The sequence below is a fragment of the Cydia strobilella genome, chromosome 15 (genome assembly GCF_947568885.1).
Source record: "Cydia strobilella chromosome 15, ilCydStro3.1, whole genome shotgun sequence".
NCBI lineage: Eukaryota > Metazoa > Arthropoda > Insecta > Lepidoptera > Tortricidae > Cydia > Cydia strobilella.
In genome coordinates, this window is record NC_086055.1 from 6979987 (window position 1) to 6998685 (window position 18699).

General features: G+C 38.8%; 2 protein-coding genes across 3 annotated transcripts in view; both read left to right on the top strand.

Annotated features, from left to right (window-relative positions):
- LOC134747885 (serine/threonine-protein kinase SIK2) overlaps window positions 1-9708 on the top strand; it is a 63850-nt gene extending 54142 nt beyond the window's left edge. The window contains exons 7-10 of one of the 2 annotated variants that reach the window (XM_063682559.1): window positions 752-972; window positions 2868-3052; window positions 3944-6449; window positions 9589-9708. In XM_063682559.1, coding sequence (XP_063538629.1) covers window positions 752-972; window positions 2868-3052; window positions 3944-6449; window positions 9589-9687 — 3011 coding nt within the window. In that variant the 3' untranslated portion in view covers window positions 9688-9708. Of the gene's footprint in view, window positions 1-751; window positions 973-2867; window positions 3053-3943; window positions 7248-9588 lie in introns of those variants that run through there. The other variant, XM_063682560.1, reaches the window with a different exon arrangement.
- Window positions 9709-15727: 6019 nt separating this feature from the next.
- LOC134747705 (methylenetetrahydrofolate reductase (NADPH)) lies at window positions 15728-16848 on the top strand. Its single transcript, XM_063682316.1, has 2 exons — window positions 15728-16063; window positions 16337-16848. Exons 1-2 carry the CDS (start codon window positions 15742-15744, stop codon window positions 16828-16830), a joined length of 816 nt encoding a protein of 271 aa, XP_063538386.1. The 5' UTR covers window positions 15728-15741; the 3' UTR covers window positions 16831-16848.
- The last annotated feature ends 1851 nt before the right edge of the window (window positions 16849-18699 follow it).

The window sequence follows — 18699 nt, forward strand, 5'->3', positions numbered from 1 at the left end:
GATAATGTAGCAAACTAATATTTTAAGTATTTTAATATGCCTACATAAATATTATTTTCATCTAATTAAATGTGAATGAACTTTAGGACGTCCGAACAGCTGTAGGGCGATTTTAAAGGACTTATTAAATACACTGAATAAATGCCCATTATTAAAACAACGTAGGTAGAGATTATAATAATATTTTAAAGAATACTTAATAGAATTAAAAAGGTACCCGCGCGTTCTTACGCTCTAAGTGGGTAGCGCACGGCGGCGACCTTTGTCCTTTAAACTTGGGTCGTCGGTCTAGTGACACGGTTTCGAGCCTGACAGGATGAGCTTACTAGACTAATCAAAAACCATTTTTACTTTAAAGAATATTGGTTAATGTAAAGAGCTAATAACATGAGAGCGAATAATGTCAAAATTACCTACTGATATAAAAATCGAACGCAATCGACATACTTAGTGAAATCCTACGACTGGGCCACAAGTTCAGGCGAACGTTCTTTTGAACTCACTCCAAATGTTTCTTTAAAATAATGGTTTATTAAATTTTTTAGTTTATTAAAACAAAGCAACCCTGATGTATCTAATTGTGGTTATCACCTTCCAAAGTTGACTGTTTCACGAAAAGTGCATACTTAACGAAATCGATTTTTTTATTATTGAACAAGGGCGGTCCTTAGCTTAAAAACCATCACGATTTTTATTGAACTTAAGAACAAAAGCTATGAATATTCTATTAAGTAACCTTATTTATTTACAGATTGCGAATCGTTAATCCGTAAGATGCTAGTCCTGGAGCCGATGAAGCGGTACACGATCGAGCAGATCAAGAAGCACCGGTGGATGGCTGCGGAGCCGTACACGGCGCCCGCGGCGGCGCAAGACCCGGCGCGGAGCCCCGCGCACGTGCCCTCGGACCCTAACGAGCAGGTGCTCAGGCTAATGCAGAGCTTGGGGATTGACCCTGTTAAGACCAAAGAGGTAGGCTCAAATACCCAACCTATTAAATTGAGAGTAGCTTGAGAGCTAAGTAGAATCGAGTGGGACTGAAAATCTACTTCAATCTAGGTCACTTTTCCTCATGCTCTTACGAGAGATTATTCTCAGGCTTGACAGCTCGGAGATGGACCCGGCGAAGATCAATTTAATTCTCGTTGGCTTTGAATTCATACCGACCGCAACAGATTAAAAACCATAAGGTAAACGAGCAGGGCTTAAGTAACTCAACAGTAAACAAAACAAGTATGCTCAGAAAAGCCGGTCTAATTTAATCGATTTAATAGGTTAAGTACTAAAGTCATTAGCATTAGGTAGAGTAGTAGCACAATCGGAATAGGACAAACTGCGAAATCTCTTGGACAAGTTGGACAGTGATGACATTTAGTATATAGTATGTTAATTAAAGGTTCCTTTTTCATGTCCACACCATTTGACATTTAGGGACCTCGAGGAACCGCAGCCATCTTGGAAAATGTGTGCCTTCCTGGAAAAAATCGCGTTTTACTCTGAATTTACGTATTCTATGGAAATATGTTGTAAGGCAACAATAAAGCTTATTCAATTCTACACAAAAAAGTCCTAGTAAAATGACCTTTTATTAACATTTATACGAAATTTCATCACTGTTCAAGAGATTTCGCAGTTTGTCCTATTCCGATTTTGCTATAGTGCGAGGCGTTCAAGTAGGTAAATGCAAAGCCCGTGACATAAAATGACATACTCGCAGAAAATGTATTAGAATTTAGCATTATAATTTTGCACGATGGAGTATACACTTTATTCAAGCATTCGTGTCGCTAACTCGTATAGTATAAGAGATACTGATACTAATTGATAGATTATGATACTGTTGTCTTTGCGTATACAGGTATAAGTATATGTACGTATTCCAAGTTAACGCAAGTTTTTAAAGGCAAGCGCGTAACAGAACAGTGTGAGTGTTCTAATAATGATTTCTAGGTGACATGGTATTTGCTAGCGCGAGTTGAACCCTAGCGAGGTCACGTTTACGGAACGACGGCATAGTGTCAACTGCAGATGACGTTCGGAGCTCAACTTAACCTCTTATTTCTTCCGAACAAAGAGACGGCTATAGAGTAGTATAGATAAATCACTCTCACGAAGTTTTTATGTATGTAATTGCTTATAAATTCTACCTATAAGTTGCGCGGGAATGTCTAGTGTCTAATAGTAGGAACTAGGAGTGACTACGGATTCTATTATACAGGGTGGCTAAAAAATAAATGTATTCCCGTTGCCAGGGAGGTTTTGGGATTATACTGAGCAACTTTTACAATGGGACCAACCACAAAATCGCGAAAAAAAATTTACCCTCCCATAGAAAATGGTCCAGCCTAAATGCATGAAACAGCCAAATTTTTATTTCGCGATTTCAGGGTTTGTCCCAAAGTAAAAGTTGCTATTAAAAGAGTATAATCCAAAAACCTTCCTGGCAACGGGAATGCACTTATTTTTTAGCCACCGTGATGTATCTATCTATGTATCTATCCCGGATAGTATGTAATGTTGTCTATTTGCTAATGATAATAACGCAAGGCAGTTTATCATAGCGCACTAGAGAAAATGGTCCGAAAGAGAGTATCAAACAGAGAGAGAGTGTCTCACTTGCACAGTTAACATATTGACAAATTGCTCTTTGTAACGTTGGCGTTACTGTCAAATGACGTCATTAATACCGTAATCAAAACGAGATGCAATGCTCTAGATTAATTCGTCTTTCGGTCACACTTTAATCGTAGGGCTCAATTTGCAAATGCTTTAGGTACATATCCGATCCGATCCGTGGGAGTGACCTGAGTTTTCCACAGCAATAATTCTAATCTATCAATTCTTAATTTTTGACAATTATTTTCCAGAGCCTGCGCTCAAATAGTTACGACCACCACGCAGCAATCTACCTTCTCCTACTAGAACGGCTGCGAGCCAGGGCTGCAAGTGGTTCAGTGAGCCAAGACAGGAGACCCTCGCGGCGGCCGTCTTCCGTGGCCGACCAAGCGCTCGCCAGGGAACTGCATGACGCTAGGAGGGAGCAGCAGAACAGGTATTGAAAAACCTAATGTACATAATATCTTCTAAGTAGGTGTCTATCCAACCAAGCGCTCGCCAGAGAGTTAAATGTTTCTAATAGTTGTCAGAAAATAAGTTTCTTAAAGGCACAAAAAAGCGTTGGGTCGATTAGTATACTTACTCTTGCAAGCTAGCTTTGTAGAAATTAGGGGGCAAATTTGAAAAAATGCTGGCGCATACTCGCGAAGGTTCGATCTCCCATACAAATTTGAAATTCGCGCTCTTTCTACTGACAAAGTTGTCTTATTACTATAGTATAATACTCGGGTTATTGTATTTTTTAAATAATTAATCCTGTTTTTGCGAGGTTGACACCACACAGAGTGTATAACTTGTAAAATAATGACAAAGTGCCCCCGAGCTAACCAAATAACCAAATTTGAATAAATAGATTAGGTAGGTATGATCAATTGATCAGTGATTCTGGGTAGATGAACTGAACTAAATAATCAGACTAAAAAGTACTAATAAAGTTCATATTTATTTCAACCTTAATAGCCACATAATGCCAGTAGCAGTAGCAAGTAATCTTTGATGAATTTTCAGAAAAGATTTGTCATGTAATTATTTTTGTTTGTTTTTTTGTTCAAAGTGCCTGAACTGTCCCCGCTGTGTAAAGGTCCTCCTCTTCCTTTCCACGCCTCACTCCTGTCTTGCTGGCGTCGACCTCCCGCAACCTTCGTACTGAGCTATGAGCAGCAGCGTTTTTTTGGTTGGGAATTTCGGATTTCCCCCTTATAAGTTCGCGTTTTGAACGATTTGAGGTTAGGATCAACTACCTAACATAATTAATAAATAAACCCTTCTTTTAAACTATAGTCATTGATGGATATGTTGTTAAAGTCGGCTTTTTGCTTGCTTACAGAATATTACACGCCGGCGATCCTCAGTCGCGAGAGTTTAGCAGAGCGCCCCCGATGATATCCGCCACCTCGGCCGACTCGTCCTCCTCCGAAACCCAACGCCTGCTATCTCTAGCGGGCGTCAACATGACTGAACAAAGACTGCTCCAACGAAATTCCGACCCCTCGGATACGCACAGGAGCTTTCTAGTCGGCAACCTCGACGTAGGCTCAAGTCGGAATCATGAAACAGAATCCACGAGGCTTCTCTCCATGAGAAACAATGACGTCACTCAGTCCACGCAGAGGCTAGGTGCTAAGTTAAATGACGGCGTCCCGACACACAGGCTGCTGGCTTCCACTTACGAACAGCAGCAGAACATCCTGAAACAATCTAGTGAGGACTGTCGGAGACTGCTCCAACAATCGACCACGGTCGGACCCGACACCGGCAAGAACCCTGCCGACGGCACTAGGCTCTTGACGTCATCGAGTTTTGATTCCAAATGCGCGATGGACGGCGGAAGAAGTTCGTCAGCGACAGACCACAATCTGATAGCGAATTTCCTTCAAAATTCTGCGTCGGCGACTAATTTTAGTGTAGAAACTATGAAACTGCCAAGTTCGACGACGTTTACTATGTGTTCTGAAGCAGCAAAACTTATGAATACCTTGCAACAGTCTCCTTTACCTCTCAAAGGGACTGTGAATTTAAGTACTAGTCCAATACCAACGCAGCTAGCGGAAGCTAAACTAGGCGTTTTAGAGCAACCTAAGCCTCTTGAATCAAGCAGGCTCGTCTCACAAGCGCAACAACAAGATCTAAGTCGCTTGCAATCTAGCACTCCGCCGTTTAAAGACTACATGAATCACCATCTCCCAGCCTACTCGTATTTACAAAGCACAGTATTGCCTCCTATATCTAGCTCCGATGGAAATGCCACGACTTCCACAGCAACTAGTGACCTGAATCCAAATACTCTCTACAGGCCGGATAGCAAGTTTTCGTTGAATAGGTATACTACAACGCAGACTTGCTCCGGTCCGAATCTTCAAAGTAATGCGACAGATGCGACAAAATTTCAACAACAGTATTCATCGTCGACGGATGAGGGTTGTGAGACGGATATGGAAGACGTCGCGAACGTTCCGAGCGGAGTCCAGAACCGGCTGAGCTCCTACGCTAGTTCCAGCTCGAGCAGCGGCGTCGTTACTTTCTTTAATAACAAAAGCCTCAGCCAAAACCTCAGCTGTGATTCATCCCAAAGCAATTTCTCCACGTTCGAAAGCCTCGACTATCAGCTTTCGGACTGTTCTAGTGAACTAGCAAGTAGTCTTCCCAGTTGTACGTCGAACGAAGATAAGCTCGCGTACGAGAACAGCTCCCTCGTGAACACTAGTCCGATGCACCCCTGCGTGTATATATCTTCTTATAATAGTAAAACTCCGGGTATCGGTTCCATAGCGCGGCATAATCCGTTGAATTATCAGTCTGCTAATAAGAATAATACACGGGCGATGACTCGAAGCCCCGTCGATTTCAGAGAAGGACGACGAGCGAGCGACGGACTGGTCGCACAACAAGTGGCGCAGGCCAACGAGCAGCAAGTTAACACCTTAGCGTTTAACAGCCAACGATTAAATGAGAATTGCAAAGCTAAAGGCGTCCTAGAGCTCCATCTAGTACAAAAGGAGGCTCAGAAGTTAAAAACGCAGTATCAGTCTTCTATTCCGCCGGAGGAAATGACGCAAAGGCAAATACAACATAATCAATTCGCGGCATCCTTCAGCCCTCATTACTTAGACACGAAGAATCCGACACCAAAACGGATCAGTCTCCCCGAAACGTTTAACTACTCTAGTACCTCGCCGCCGATGCCGGCCAGTCCGAAGATGGTCGCCCAGCTGCAGGAGCCTCCCGAACTGCACGGGGCCGCGTCGCAGGCCAAGCCGCCGCTGCAGCAGCAGCTCATGCAGCACCGGCTCTACCAGCAAAAACGACAGCTTCTACAGAAGCAGATGACGCCGCCCAACGTGTCCGCGCACGACATCGCCGCCCTGCACTCCCTGCAGATCGGCCTCAGCCGGCGCCAGATGCTGAGGCAGCAGAGCTACAAGATCGCCCAGCAGCAGCAGATTCTTCCGCCCCTACCCCTAACCGAAACCGAGAACCGCGACCTCCTCGCGTTCCAAGCGATAGTCGAGGGGCCCAACCGGTCGCCGAAGCACAAAGAGGACGAGGATCTGGCGAAGTTCGCGTACGAGGGATCGATGGAAATAAGCATAATGAATAAAGATAGGCTAGGGAACGAGACGTGGTCGAACCTGCCGTCGAGTTTGCAGAGCGCGTGCCAGATCTCGGAGCGGCGGGAGGCGCGGCTGGGGGTGGGGGTGGGGGTGGGCGGGGAAGAAGCCGCGGGGCTGGCGAGCGTGGCGGGCGGGGACGCCGCGCTGTGGCCGGCGCACGCGCACGCGCACGCGCAGTGGAGCGGCGGCGCCGGCCTGTTCCAGCCGCAGCCCTGCTTCCAGGTATTCCAACAGATCAACTAGCTAGATCTCCGTAGATTAGTATTGCACGACTGTCGAGCCGGGGCGTCATGTCGCCTCACCTCACCGACTGCACGGTAGTGCTGAACACGTTTTGTAGCATAATAATTATAGTGATGAAATTTAGAGTAGGTAGGTAACTAGGTAATTATTGCCGGTATGAAATTTTTGTGGGTCGCGCAGATTATGATATTACTGACGAGTGCATGACAATAATTAGCGCGTAGACGACTTTGTTGTTGACCGTTGCGACGACGGTCACCCGTTGTCGATGATTAATCGACGACTGAAAACATGTGAATAGATTGTAGGTGTAGTTAAAAGTTTCAATATTAAGATAGTAAATTTATGCACTCGATTTAAAAATTATAGTTTTAATAACAAAAGCTGTAAATTTTGTACTCAAATGCACTAAATCTAACTGAAATTTTCATTCCTTATTGAGACGGAGAAGATATTTCATCACATTAACTATTATTCCATTGACTTGCCAAGTATTTATTGTAAAATAGTTGCATTTCACGTGTATATTTTATGAACATCACATTAAGAGAATCCTATGTTTATTATTTATTATTTAATGTTCTTCCATGATTATTATTTAGAATAAGTATGTATTTATAATATTTATGGAAATTTTAAGTTAAACTGTTTCATTTGTGAAAGTTTGTATGTATATACATTTTGTGATTATTTGCAGATACTTATCATAGTTACGTATGTAAGATGTGACAGCTTTACTTAGAGAAAGTTTTATTTAAATAAATGTAATGATTTTCAGATTCATTGTTTTATTTTGTCACCGTTATTAGCTAGCTTTTTACATTGCATGAAAGTAAGCATCAGTAGCAAACATAGTTGGTACAGATGTAGTGCATAATTATTTTCACCTCAGCAGCTCGAACAAGCCTACTTTCGTCACTCCAGGGAGTGAAACAAAGTAGCTTTTTAATGAACTGCCACTTCATACTTTTATTACAATTTTTTTTTTGTTTTTTTTTTGTTTCTCTGTATTATTCTGTGTAATTCTAAATACATTTTAACCTTTAATATATTCTCACTACTGAGGTGAAAAATTATGTGTGCAACACGAGAGCAAAGTTATTTTACATCTCGTGTTTTTACTCAAACACTAATAAACACTCGCAAGAAAAACCAACTTTCCTCTCTTGTTGCACAAATAACTATTTCCATCGCATTTTCACGGAAACTTACGAACGTGTCATTTCAGTCAGTATCAGAACAAAAAGTACTGACATTGACTGAAGGTGACTACTTCACAAACACGAACGTTTCCGAGAAAATACGATGGAAAACAATTATGCACTACATCTGCAATCAATTATCATCAGTCATTTGTTTGTGGTGCACCGTTTACACCCACCAGATTTTAATAAGAAGTCATCTTAGAAGGGGATGATAGAATACTTATGACTTGTCAAACTACCTACCTATATAATAATTTACTTCGCGTTATTTCTGAAGTACGGCTCGCTTACTATAAAGGCTCGGCCAAACACAGGCACGACGCAGATGATGATGATGATGAGAGAGAGGCAAGACGCGATGAGGGCGTGTTGAGAGCGCGAGGCCGGCGCGATCCGCGCGCGACCTGTTTGAACAGGCATCACGCGGCGCGGACGCGGCGCTGCGTCGCGCCTTGTGTTTGGCCGAGCCTTAACTCTAATACGTCTCGTGTCGAATGATGGTCCATATGACAGTTAATTTTTATATTAAGTAGCTGTCATGCAAAATGATTTATTATTTTTTTTGGAAATTTAGCACATTCATTTATGTATTCAGGCTGTATCTCGTGAACCGTGATAGCTAGACAGTTGAAATTTTCACAGATGATGTATTTCTGTTGCTGCTATAACAACAAATACTAAAAAGTACGGAACCCTCGGTGGGCGAGTCCGACTCGCACTTGTCCTGTTTTTTTTTTTTTTTTTAAGCCCAATCAAAAGAGACTTGAAGGAACTGTCACTGCAGGGACCATCATTCGAGGCGAGAGGTAAAAGGAAAGAGATGCATCACGAGTATTTGGGCAATAAGGGCGAAGCGAATTTAAAGTATCAAATAGTCAGTAGGAAAATCATGCATGTGATGCGTTGCCTTTATCATGCTCATGCGTCAGCCCACTTGCCTTTGGACACGAGTGTTACTAACTTGCTTGACAGTCAGTAAATAGAAAGCTACACCGATTTTTTAGAAACAAAAAAATAATGTGACCCCTACCTACCTACAAAGGCCCATTTCCCGAACGGTGTTAGTCGAATATTAATATTATAATATCAGTGTGTTGCCATGGTAACTCATACGACTTGACATGGACTTGACAGTTTGTGGACTAATAATATTAGCCTAATACCGTTCGAGAAATGGGCCCCTGACGTAGCTAGGTATTATGTCAGGATGTATTTGTAATTGGTAGCTATAGGTACTAGCTATTCACCGCATAAATAGAGTTATGGTTATGGTAAGTAATTGTGCAATACTAGATTGAAAATTCAAATACGATTTTTGTCGAAGTCCTATTGGTTGTATGTGCTATTCCCGGTAAATATAACCGTTTTATCGTTTTTATTCTTACCACGACTACAATAAACCTTACATCAAATGTATGCTGAACATACTAAATTAAGTAGAAGCTAAGTAGATGTTCACCCTAACTACATCACAATTAGTACAATTACATCAGAAAGGCGCTCATGCTAGAAAACTCCGTCTAGCATGAGTTGCGTTCTTGAGTCGCGAGTCCATACTTGAAATCGTGCTATATGTATGGCGCGGTGCGCGAGAACGCAACTCATGCTAGCAGGTCTGCTAAAAGCCTCTGTGGACTGTGGAAGGTCTAAAGTCAACATGACACTATGATATCGACTTTTCTTTCAATATATAAAATACCTCAAGCAGTGGCGTAGAGCGAACTAATCTAGCCGAGGGCGAAGTCGTATCTGCGAGGCCCTTTTTTCTTTATGTGTATTCCCAAGATAATAAAGGGTTGGCTTCCGCAAGGCCCCCTTGAGTGCGAGGCCGTGGGCGAGAGGCCGAGAGCCCACTTCGCTCACGCCTAGCAACGCAAGAAATATATAAATCACATGATCGTGTCTAATTGCAGTCAAACTGGCAAGGCCACAGCCTACCGCCCACTGCGGGAATGCTGCCGCTCAGCGAGAGCCCCATACTCGAGCTAACGGAGCAGATGGAGTCAATTTAAAAGTCATTTTAAGGAAATTAGGTAGGTACTTTTATTTAGCCTCGAGAGGCCTAAGGTCCAGTGGAATAAAATACCTTTTTAAAGCAATTATCGTAGTAACATTTTGCATTGAGGGGGGGTAAGTGAAATTTTGCAAACGAGGTCTTTAGATGCACGACAGCCGCAGGCTGGAGTGCATTGAAGACTCGAGTTTGCAATATTATTACCCCCGGGGTTAGACACAATGTTTTTCTATGAGCACAACAGAACAAGTATGATGAAAAAAAAATACTAAAAACTACTGCGATGAAAAACTCAAGTAGGTAACCTAAAATTACAAAGAAACAAGTGAAAATTCTGAAGAAAATTGTTTATGTTAGTGGAGGCCGCATATTATATAGGTATGTAAATTGGGTATAATACAGAACGAACTTCCAAAATATTGGTGCAATTGGTAAACCTATCTATAGGTAGTAAAAGTGGAAAAGATCCCGCCTAGTACCCAAATTTTTGTTAAAATAAATCTGTATTACAGGCTATGTGACCTATCTAATATCATGAGGGCTACCGTTTTTGTGCTCACCAGTTGGCGCCACTGTAGATGTAGGTCCAGAAAAACAGATCTCAAAATTCTTCTATGCTTATTTTTATAAAATCAATGGAAATAGAAATAGAAAGAATTTATTCGTTAGCACACACAAATATAAAAATTATACAAAATAGAGAAACATGAAAAAGAAAAAGTGCCACGAAATGGTCTCACCTCAGCATATGTTACACGTTAACGCATGTGTAATACGTTCTTACACTTCTAATATACACAAAGGTAAATATTTTAACGTCTAAATGTGTAATTTTTTCAACCAGTTTAATTTTGCATATATTTTAGTTGGCCCTTTTTTTAACCACTAATATTTATTGAGCTATATCTATTGTTTACCATGATTAATCAAAGACGGACAAAGATTTACCACAATTATGAATTATGGCAAGGAGTGAAAATTCCCGATATAAAAGATTGAAACCCCCCAAACCTCTATGCATTTTATATGTTGAAAGACCTCCATCTACACTAGCGCCCCTAGCGGCGAAATTAAACGCGGTAGCCCTCATTGTGAGAAAGACATTTGTTCTAGCCTTTCGAGCGATACTTATGTATTAGTTGAAACAATTCACTATACGACTGAAAATAATTCTGCAACTATTACCTACCTACTCTTTATAAAAAGGCAAGGACTTGCAGACCAATTCGAGTTTTAGTTATTCGATCTGTTTCCGATATGATATGATACTGATCTGTCAGTGTCAAAAGTGACGTTCTTCTTCTTCTTCTTTTAAAATTATGGCTTCAGCCCAGTGGGACTATTTCGCCAGTATCAAGGTATTGAGAGGTTTACAAACGACAAAAATTGTACGGTTGTACAAGACAGTGTACGGTGATTTGTTAGCTCTTGTAAATCGATAGCTAGACTTTACAAGAAGCACGTGGACTACCGGCCGTTGACTCCAAGATGGTGGTTAAACGCGCTTCAAAATTAATTCTCCATTCACTGCACACTACCACATTAGTTTACTGTATAATAAGCTATCGATATTACACTTTAAACAATATTAATAAGCAAAAAACAAAGTAATTAATCACGATGCTAACTATCAAGATGGCGCTCGAACCGGAAGCAAAAAGTGACGTTAATGGTTGAAGAAATTTCACTTTTGACACTGACAGATCGGAAACAAATCGAATAACTAGAACTCGAATTGGCCTGTTAATACGTACATAGGTACTTGTACTTAAAGGTATCATTATTTTAAATATCTTTAAGACTTTTGTATGTAACCATCAAATTAGTTTTATGCTTATGATACTTTTAGCTATTAAACATCGTATTTAAGTATTGGTGACTGACATTATACTTATAATAATAATCCACACTTTTGCTCTTTCGTTAGCGCCAGAGATAACTGAATAGTAAACACGGATTCTCCTTCTTTCTTGTTTGCATCTGCGTAACATCGTAATGGATCTCTATTAATTTAAATTGTTGAATAGACACTAGATGGCGTTGCGCTGTTAAGCAGAGATCAAAGCATAGAGGTGGCACCACCTACAACAATGACAAGAAACACGACTTACGATTGGCAGTCTTTATCACTTATCTCTGGTAAGCACTTGGTTGATAGCACGCACTTTTTGCAATAGTTTGCCGACCGTCCGTATTATGAAAATCTGCAATATTGGAGCTCAATCGTAGCCAGAAAGTATTAATTTGTGAATAACTATGCTTTTTATACTTAGAGCTTGAATAATAATACGAGTCATGTCTTAAGGGGCCCACTGACTATCAGTCCGCCGGACGATATCGGCCTGTCAGTTGTTCGGAGCTGTCAAATTTTTGTTCTAACTGACCGGCCTATATCTTCCGGCGGACTGATAGTCAGTGGGTCCCTTTAGGGAAAAGCCAATAGGCATAGTTCTTATTTAATATGATAAGTTTACACAAATTATCATCATTCCGAATTTTGTATAAATTACTAATAATGTAAATTAATAACCGAATTAAGATGCACCGACATTAGATTCAAATTAAATAAGAGTTTAACATTATTTTTTTACGGTTCCATCATAAACGGAATCTAAAGTGAGGACGCTAATTATGAAGAATTTAGGGACCTGCCATTTCCTATCTCTATCGCACGCGCATAATTATATAGGTGTCCCGGTTGCACAATGCCATTGACCGCCGGCATGAAAACGGGAAGGCAATTTAATTATGCGCGTGCGATAGATATAAACAGGGTGGTCAATGTACTTACCAAATTCTTTAATTGTGCTTACTTTCAATGTTATATTTTGTATTATTCAATTAAATTTATTTTCTAGGTGCTTGTCATTTATACTTATTATTATATTGCCGATAAAAAACCATTTCCGAATTAATTTGAGGTTTTTGGCTGCCCTTATCAGACAGACAGTTCAGAAGCCCTTTTGAAGACAGTCCTCAGTTGTTTTGTTCTGTGCTGGTAATAAATCGCAATTATCGTGCTAATAATCGGCGATAATTTGTTGTTACCGGATACTGATGAATTGTTAAATATTGTGTAATAGTGATAAACAATGCGACAATATCAAAATAGGTTAAATTGTTACATGACTTTTTATGAACTACCTAATTGCTGCATAATAATATGTAAAATATAAGTGGTTTGGGATAGTTCTGTAAATAGGATGATTCCGGGGAAAATCTGTTACCCGGGTAACGTTTTGATAACGACTTATGACAGACTAACTATACACGGTGGCTAAAAAAAAGTGCATTCCCGTTGCCAGGGAGGTTTTGGGATTACTAGAGCATCTTTTACTATGGGACCAACCCAGAAATCGCGAAAAAAAAAATTTGGCTGTTTCATACATTTTGGCTGGTCTATTTTCTATGGGAGGGTAATTTTTTTTTTCGCGATTTCGTGGTTGGTTCCATAGAAAAAGTTGCTCAGTATAATCCCGAAACCTCCCTGGCAACGGGAATGCACTTTTTTTAGCCACTGTATGTGTATAGGTATATGATCTCGATCCAGATCCATGTTTTTTAGAAGAAAATGCTATTAAAAGGGTAGAATCACTCATTTAACGTAGATTTACGGAATTACCAGTTTGGAATAATCCCAAAACACCTTAATTGATAAAATGGTGTTCACTTGGAAGCGACGTGTCACTACATTCACTACAATAGTAGAGCTCTATCAGAAAACAGGCAATTTTACAGAGGTTTAAAGCTGGTTACTCAGTGCTGTCATTTTCTCTTTCTCTGTTGACCATTATTGCAAGAAACTGTGATAGAGTTATTTTGCTCTCCAATTGGTGTTGAGAATCCGACATTCCGATGTGATGTTACTAGACAAAAAGCCCGGTCAGAAAATCCTCAAACGTATATTCCAAAATTCCAAAGATAGAGCCAAGGTTCCAAGTGAAAATCATTCGTCAAGAAGAAGTTCCATTGTATATAAAACTACCTCTGTTACATCTTTTGAAAAAAAGACTGAATTCAGTGTCAATTCAGACCAACCGTCAAATCATTAATCAAACCACACGATCACGGCCAGGATTTGTGGGGAAAAGTTAGTTGCTGCAAATGTATTGTATAGCGTAGTTTAATTAACATTAAATAGGGATCTTGCAGTGTTTGTATTGACATCTAGTAATGAGTGATGCTCCATGCTGAACAAATATATGTTATGTACTTTGACTGTCTTATTAATCTTAACCGATAGTTAACCGCGTAGCTACTTCCCTATCCTTTGGCGGAAGTTTGTTCAGTGTGGATGTGTCTCAAATACATAGTTTTGTTCCTGGCAAAATATGAACCGTGCCACTCATCCAGTCCAATAGAATGAACCTAGGTTAATGGTGCAGTCTCAAAATGATAATTAGTTTGTTTTAAAGTAATGACTAAAGATTTGTGCTGCGTATTAATGCTATAAAATTGCCAGGAACAAATTGGGTAACTAGTAGCGATTTTTTTATATTATCCAAATATAAGCGAAGTAGACATATCACAGCGCCATGTTGTAGTGGCAATGTACTTTTAATGCACATACTGTATTCGATAAATACACGTAAGTTATTTATTATGACTGCAGAAAAGTCATTGATAAACAATAGTCGGTACCAATACGTTTGCAGATTGAAACAATATCGTCAGTTTTATACGAAGATATTCCATGAATGTTTCATAAAACGCGTCAATGCTGCTTTAAGTAGAATAGAGTACCTTCAGGTACCGTCGATCTTATTATCCGGGGTTAAATCTTATGCTAGAAAATCTGTCATAAGGACTATTATACAATTATAGTTACCTACATCACTTTTGGCAGATAATGTTGGCACGTTTAACCATAATGTTATGTATTGAAATAATATCTAAAGATCTCGTCAAATTGTTTCTAAGAACAATTGAAATATCAAAGATAAACATTTCTAGTACCAAATTTATATAAGTTAATTAATTCGAAGCTTTATTAAACCGTAACAATAACTAACATACGTAAGGGATATTGCATTTATAATATAGTAGGCTTCAATAAGTAATTAAGTTAGACAATTCGTAGAAATAGGTGTTTGGAGGCTTTTACACGAATAGAGATAAAAGGTCATTGATGTATTATACCTATTCCGTCATTATCGAAAGAACTTCATGTTAATCGCAAATATCGCAATTAAAAGTGTACCTAATAGATAAGTAGTTGATTTTATACATGTAAAAGAAAACGTAGACTGTAGAGACGGCAATAAAATGTATTCGACATGCAGCTTCGAGGCAGCTTTACGTAACGATTACCAACACTAGAAGATCTTTTAAGTTATTCGTAGTAATTGATTTTGGTTGTGATACCTATACCTATGGCTGATTGGTAATCAATGTATAGAACAATCATTACCATTACACTACATAATTTGGATGTGTTTTGTTTTCTTTATTACCCCTGCACTGAACGATTCCTCTAGGTACCTATGTCCAATTCCTAAAATATGAACTACGGTAGTACAGTACCGTGAATATGTAAAGTATTGTAGTGTCTTCGTACTCTTCATACCTAGTCATTAGTTACGTTGTATAATATATTTGTATATAAATTAAAACAGTTACTTGTTATACAAATCAAGTGACTCTAAGAACGCCATCTAGTGATACTCATGTGATACTGCTGTTATCGCGTCACGATTTTTTGGGAGGTTAGCACTCAACTCACCATCACTTAGCTCTGTGGCATATCATAAATTGATATTATTTCGGATAATAATAAGAAGTAATCCGACTTCACTGTTACGGGAGATAAAGTTAGTTCGATTGAGATGAGACTTAACTTATAAAAATTATAAATGATAACGAATTATTCGCGTCACTTGATTCTTTAAATGTTTGCATTTCAAATCGGGCGTTATCATTTATAAAGGCGGACTGTGTAATCGATAAGCCAGTCGTAAAACAACACAATAACATTAAGCTCATAAGAGTCTGTTAGGTATATTCTTTGGTACTTACAACACACTAAGTTATCTTTGTCATCTGCTTCGGAAACATGACTTTAGGTAAAATCACTGACTTGATAAAACAGACAAACAAGTTTTCCTATTCCTTTGAAGTAACTCCCGATGTGACGGTTGATGAAATAAACAACCTGAATGTGGAACCAGTGTTTTTCTCAGTGACATGGCACGCCAAAAATCACAAGTGCGAAAACTTAGATATAGCACCTTTAAGGATGGCTAAATTTTTAAGAAGCAAACAACATCATGTGTTATTGCACTTGACTTGTGATATGCTGAAGAAGGATTACTTGGACCAAGCACTGGCGCTATTACAGGAGCAAAATGTTTGCAACCTACTTGTTATGTTAGGAGGTAAGGCTTATTGTTGTGATTCTATTTCAAAACTTGGCTTTTTAGTTGCATGGATTTATTTATTTTTAAATCTCGTGACGTTTTACGCGCAATAGTTAGACCAGTGAATAGAATTACCTGTACAGTGCAAGTTTTACTATCGCAAGACGGTACGTTTACTCATCATCATTATTTTACTCTATGTTATCTGATATCTGAATATGAACGATGATCACTTAAGGTGTAACAGACAAGCAATATACTTACCCTAACATAATAATTTACTCATTGCAGAAAAATATGACGCTGCCACTTCGGATTTTAAAAGCGCCAGAGAATTAGTAGCCTACATAAGGGCGAGTACAGGAAATTATTTTTGCATAGGAGTGGCTGGATCTCCCGACCATACCGGAGAGAAACTATTAAACCTCAAAGAAAAAATCGACAGTGGAGCTGATTTCATACTTACACAAGCATTTTTTGAAAAAGAAGTATTTAATAACTTTGCAAAAACTTGCAAAGAGCTCGGGATCACAGTACCCATAATACCGGGTGTGTTCCTGTTCGAAAATTTAAAACAGTTGAATGGCTTCATTAATCTTTGCAAGGTGAAAGTTTCTCAAGACTTACTGGAACAAGTAAAGAACAAAGAAGAATCGAACATAACGGGACAAGAAATTCTAAAGAAATTACTGCATGACTTGATTGCCGATAATGAAATAAAACATTTTCATTTCTTTACTTTAAACAAGTTGGATGTTGTGTCCGATTTCGTTAAGGAAATTTAATAAATAAGTATATTTAGTATCTACAGCTGGACACTTGCGTCTGATTGATAACATTAATCTCGTTCGTCATAGTCACTGAATTCCTGGCACGGATGGTTAGTCAATATTTTATTTTAACCCAGTCATCTTCAAAGTATAATGTGATATAAAAAAATGTTGTTAAACTCGGATTCCGTTTTCGTTAATAAAACCGGCCAAGTGCAAGTCGGACTCGCGTTTTAAGGGTTCCGTACATCACACAATATAGCAACACCACGTTTCACGTAAACCATTGCGGCTGTCCTTAAAACAGCCTAACCGCATTTTTGTTCTTAAGTCCGACTCACGCTTGACTGTATATATTTTGTGTTTTTATTTTTTCAAAATAGACCCAGTAGACCATCCATACCAAGTAGTTTCGGTGATAAGGGGGGAACGGTATTTTTTTTACTATTTTCTTTAATAATTTCTAACCTGTTTATCCTAAAATTATAAAAAATATACTAAATACACAATAAGCCCTTGGCTTTTCATTTGATATATGACACGATAATTATAGTTTGCAAGACTGTTTTTTATTAATTTTCTCATTTACCCCCAAGTGCCCCCATGTTTAAAATTTATTTCTTGACGTTACATGTCCGTCTTTGGGTCACACTTACCAAAGATAGATATAACTCTGTAATAGATGGATACAGTCTAAGGAAAAAACGTGCCTCGAAAATCAAGAAAATTTGATTCTCGTTCAGAGGGCGCTACTAGTTTTGGCCTACAGTCGTATAGATGGCGTTGACGGTTTCGTTTATTATTTAACAATTTTAACGCATATCAGTGAAAGAAAATGGGTCAAAATCATAAAAATAATTAATGCAAAAGAGTAGCATGGCGGTCTTTGGTGTCGGAGGCCAAGATCCACTTCGGGTCGTCGCGCCACAGCAGTAAGTAAGTAAGTAAGTAAATTTAGCTTTATTTAATGATTTTAAGTCATAAACATTAAAGTTCCATAAGAAACGTTTGTTTTTAATAATGATGTTAAATATAATTCTGAACGCACAAGTTGAGTCGATGCAATTTCAAAACGCATCATTGACATTTCATACGTCAGAAATGTCAACATTGTCAACAAAATTTTTACTTAAAAACTTCTCACGTAAAAATACAGAATTTCCAGTTTTTTGTTATAATATCGTAAAAATATGAGTGATTCCAGTGATGAAGATGATCTAATGCCTGTGGATGTCGCACTATCCTCGCTATAGTGAGGTGAAAAGTTTTGTGTTACACACGGGTGCAAATGTATTTTACTTCTCGTGTGTTGAAACACTCGCTTTCGCTTGCTCGTGTTTCAATTCCACACTCGCGGGTAAAATACAACTTTGCACCCTTGTATAACAAATAACTATATCCATATTTAAATACATTTTATCGTATTTTTATAAATCTTCATTTTTAGTTTTAAAGTGTGTCGATAGATGGCAGTGAATTTACCGTGGTTACAAAATCTACTATGACAGTACCGCTCTATCTAATTATATCCTCTTTGCTACTAGCCAAATCAGTTTCTTTTTTCGAACTGTCAAAACGATTTGGCTACTATGAAATTTATATGAAACACTAGCATGTGACGTCACAATCAAATTACCTACTCTTTATAGTTTTATACGAGTTTTTAAATAAAAATTGTGTCTAAAAATAACTGCTGTCTACGTTTCTCTCACAATAAAAGGCTTATTATTACGTTTCTCTATGAATCTTCTGGTGCTTTATTTCATGCATGGTGTAAAATAATTTATTTTAAATACAGTCAAATACCCTATGGCATTCACAAAATAAGGGCTATCGTTTTTTTGCTCACCAGTTGGCGCCTCTGTTCAATCAATCAATCTTTAG